Source organism: Sinocyclocheilus anshuiensis, unplaced genomic scaffold (assembly GCF_001515605.1).
Source record: "Sinocyclocheilus anshuiensis isolate Anshui unplaced genomic scaffold, SAMN03320099.WGS_v1.1 scaffold718, whole genome shotgun sequence".
Lineage (NCBI taxonomy): Eukaryota > Metazoa > Chordata > Actinopteri > Cypriniformes > Cyprinidae > Sinocyclocheilus > Sinocyclocheilus anshuiensis.
The window spans coordinates 1,644,847-1,647,769 of NW_015546102.1; the positions used below are offsets into that span (position 1 = coordinate 1,644,847).

Below are 2,923 nucleotides of genomic sequence, written 5' to 3' on the forward strand. Positions count from 1 at the left end.
TTTGTAATGAAGTATATATGTTAGACAGATAGACAGACAGACAGATAGATAGATAGATAGAATTACTACATTAATTACAGTGATTATTAATAATTACATTATTAATTAAAACGAGGTAAAAAAAAATATATATATATATATATATATATATCAGAATTATGAAATCAATCTATAATTTTATTATATTTTAATCATTTACTACTACTATGAATGCGGTTTTTGACCTCACATTAGTTGATTATTACTATTAGTAATAATAAAAACTTGAAAACCTTAAAATAAATGAAAACCAGAAATATACAGATTACATTATACATTCATGAACAATTTTAAATGTTGATGTTCAAAAATGAATTTCATGTCCACATTATTTGACAACAGGCCATGTATAAACTCCCAGGCAACAATATGTTTGTACATCAACAGTTATCTCCTTAACACTTCTTTAGCAGTGAGAGATTTACAGCTGTACTAACAGGGTGGAAGGAGACACCCACCTGCTGCAAACCGGGCCTCCTGCTCACCCTCGCTGAGATGGGAGTAAGAGTTAAAGTGGGACTGCAGTGTAGCAGATGGAGGATCTAAGGGCTTAGACCAGCCCTTCCACTCGATCAGATGAGCCACCCGACCCTGAGCCATGGCTGTGGGTTTGGTGACGTGATCCTTCACCACCTGTGAGATGCCTGGTGGGGAAAACACAGGGGATTGTTAAAGACTGATTAACTCAGTGTGTTGCTAACATGCATTAATGTTCATGATGATGCTACAGGTGTTTAAACCCTTACCATTAAATGATGATCTGGCCAGAGCTGCAATTTCCTGGATGCTAAGGGCTTTTCTTGACTTGGGGAGCATATCAATAGGGTCGTCAACCTGGGGAAGCAAGTTCAAAGACAAAATGGTCTCCTTTTGGACTGTGTAAATATTATAACTTCATAGGAAGAAGCAGTTTAAAATGATTTAGTAATTAGTACTCAACAGTGTTAGGGAGTAATCTAGTGTAAAAGAATTACATAATTTGATCCCACTTTATATTAAGTGTCCTTAATACCTGTGTACTTACATAGTAACTAAATGTGTACGTAGTATGTAACCACAGTGTAAGTACACATTGGTACATAGTATCTACAGCTCTAATGTTTGTGTAACTACACATATGTAACAACCCACTGAATGGTACGTGTAAGTACAAATGTGTAACAGGACATTGGTAACAACACTTTTTGGTAATGAAAGTACAAATGTGTAACAGGACTAACAGCACTTTTTGGTAAAGAAAGTGTTATACTTTATATTAGATTTATCACGTAATTACTCTGATGTTACACAGCAGCGGCCATTAAGTTAGGCTAAGGCTTTACATATAAATTGTGGTTGGTGTCCAGAATGTTACACTTTATATTAAGTGGACAGTTCCTGAGGAGTTACCATGCAAGATAACGCCTGTTACACGAGTACTTAGTGAAGTGAAAATAGTGTTGTTACCGATGTCCTGTTACACATTTGTACCTACACATACCATCCTGAGGGTTGTTACATGTGTGTAGTTACAGAAATATTACAGCTGTAGATACTATGTACCAATGTGTACTTACACTGTGGTTACATACTACGTACACATTTAGTTACTATGCAAGTACACAGGTATTAGGGACACAATATAAAGTGGGACCAATAATTTAATTACAAAATAAATGTAACTAATCTGTTACAGTTACTGAGAAAAAATTAGTAATTAAATTAGTTACTTATGAAAATGTTAACGCTTACACAGAGGGTTACATCTGAATATTTTCACACACACACACATGCACGAACATACAGATTTAATTTATTTCTTTCCCAGATTGCATTGACGGCTTTAAAATATGAGACACCAATGTTTCAGGAGTTCACAGAATAGGACACATGCTTATTTGATAACTGTTTTATTTCATATATTTGGGTTTATGTTTAAGCTTTATTTTTTAAGATGAACTGAAGATTTGATCTCAACAATATCATAGCTATTAAACTATATTTTGTTATGATTTTAAATCTGTATTTAACCTCAGAATGATCTCAAAGTAAAAAGAGGTGTTAAAGTTTAATTTTGTGGTGGCTGTGCTTTAAAATTAAATTATAATCTTAATTCAAGCGATGAAGCATTTTGAAAGTCTGACAGTAATTACTGTTGAGTACTACTGCAAGGTTATACCTGCCTGCTTTAAATGTTTGAAAATGATTAACAGTTGAAAATATTCATTAGAATTTTAGAAAAGTAATCAAAAAGTATTCAGATGTAATCAGTTACATTACTTATTTTATTTTAAATAGGGTAACTTGTAATCTGTAACCTATTACATTTCCAAAGTAACCTTCACAACATAGGTAATAATCAAACACTTATGCACAAATGATGATACTCTGCATACACAAGTTTAAACATATAGATGGATTACTTACAAATTGTAGTCTGTTACTGATTACAAATTACATGATCAAATTTGTAGTCAGTAAAGTAATATTAACTTTAAATTTGAGGGGGACCTCAAGTAAATATTTTAGTTCAAAGTGGGTTGAAAAACAAAAAAGTTTGGGAATCTCTGCAAACATGAACAAACATTAATAATCAAAAACTGCAAAGATGTGGTCAAAATTTCCCAGGTTTAAATTCATCGGCAGTGTTTAGTAACTTTCAGAATTATTCATCTCATACATGGTTTAATTGACTAGTCTACAAATTCAGAAGCATCGATCGCAAATTACTTCACATGACATTTATAAGGCCAATCTATATTGTGAATATTCAAAAGCTAAACAAAATCAATCAACAAAATCAATAAATTAGGAATAATTTACTGCCATTGTGTGAATAACTTTTAATCATGTAATCCATAGCAACTCTAATCTGATTATGAGCATTTAAAAAATGTATATAATC

The 2,923-nt window shown here is 32.4% G+C and overlaps 1 protein-coding gene across 1 annotated transcript in view; it reads right to left on the reverse strand.

The window, feature by feature from the left end:
* Nucleotides 1-2,923, reverse strand: part of fam131aa (family with sequence similarity 131 member Aa) — a 9,078-nt gene that overhangs the window by 2,476 nt on the left and 3,679 nt on the right. Inside the window, exons 2-3 of the mRNA XM_016502193.1 lie at nucleotides 786-873; nucleotides 498-683 (exon numbers count right to left, since the gene is read on the reverse strand). Of these exons, the coding sequence (XP_016357679.1) occupies nucleotides 498-683; nucleotides 786-873 (274 nt within the window). The remainder of the gene's footprint in view (nucleotides 1-497; nucleotides 684-785; nucleotides 874-2,923) is intronic.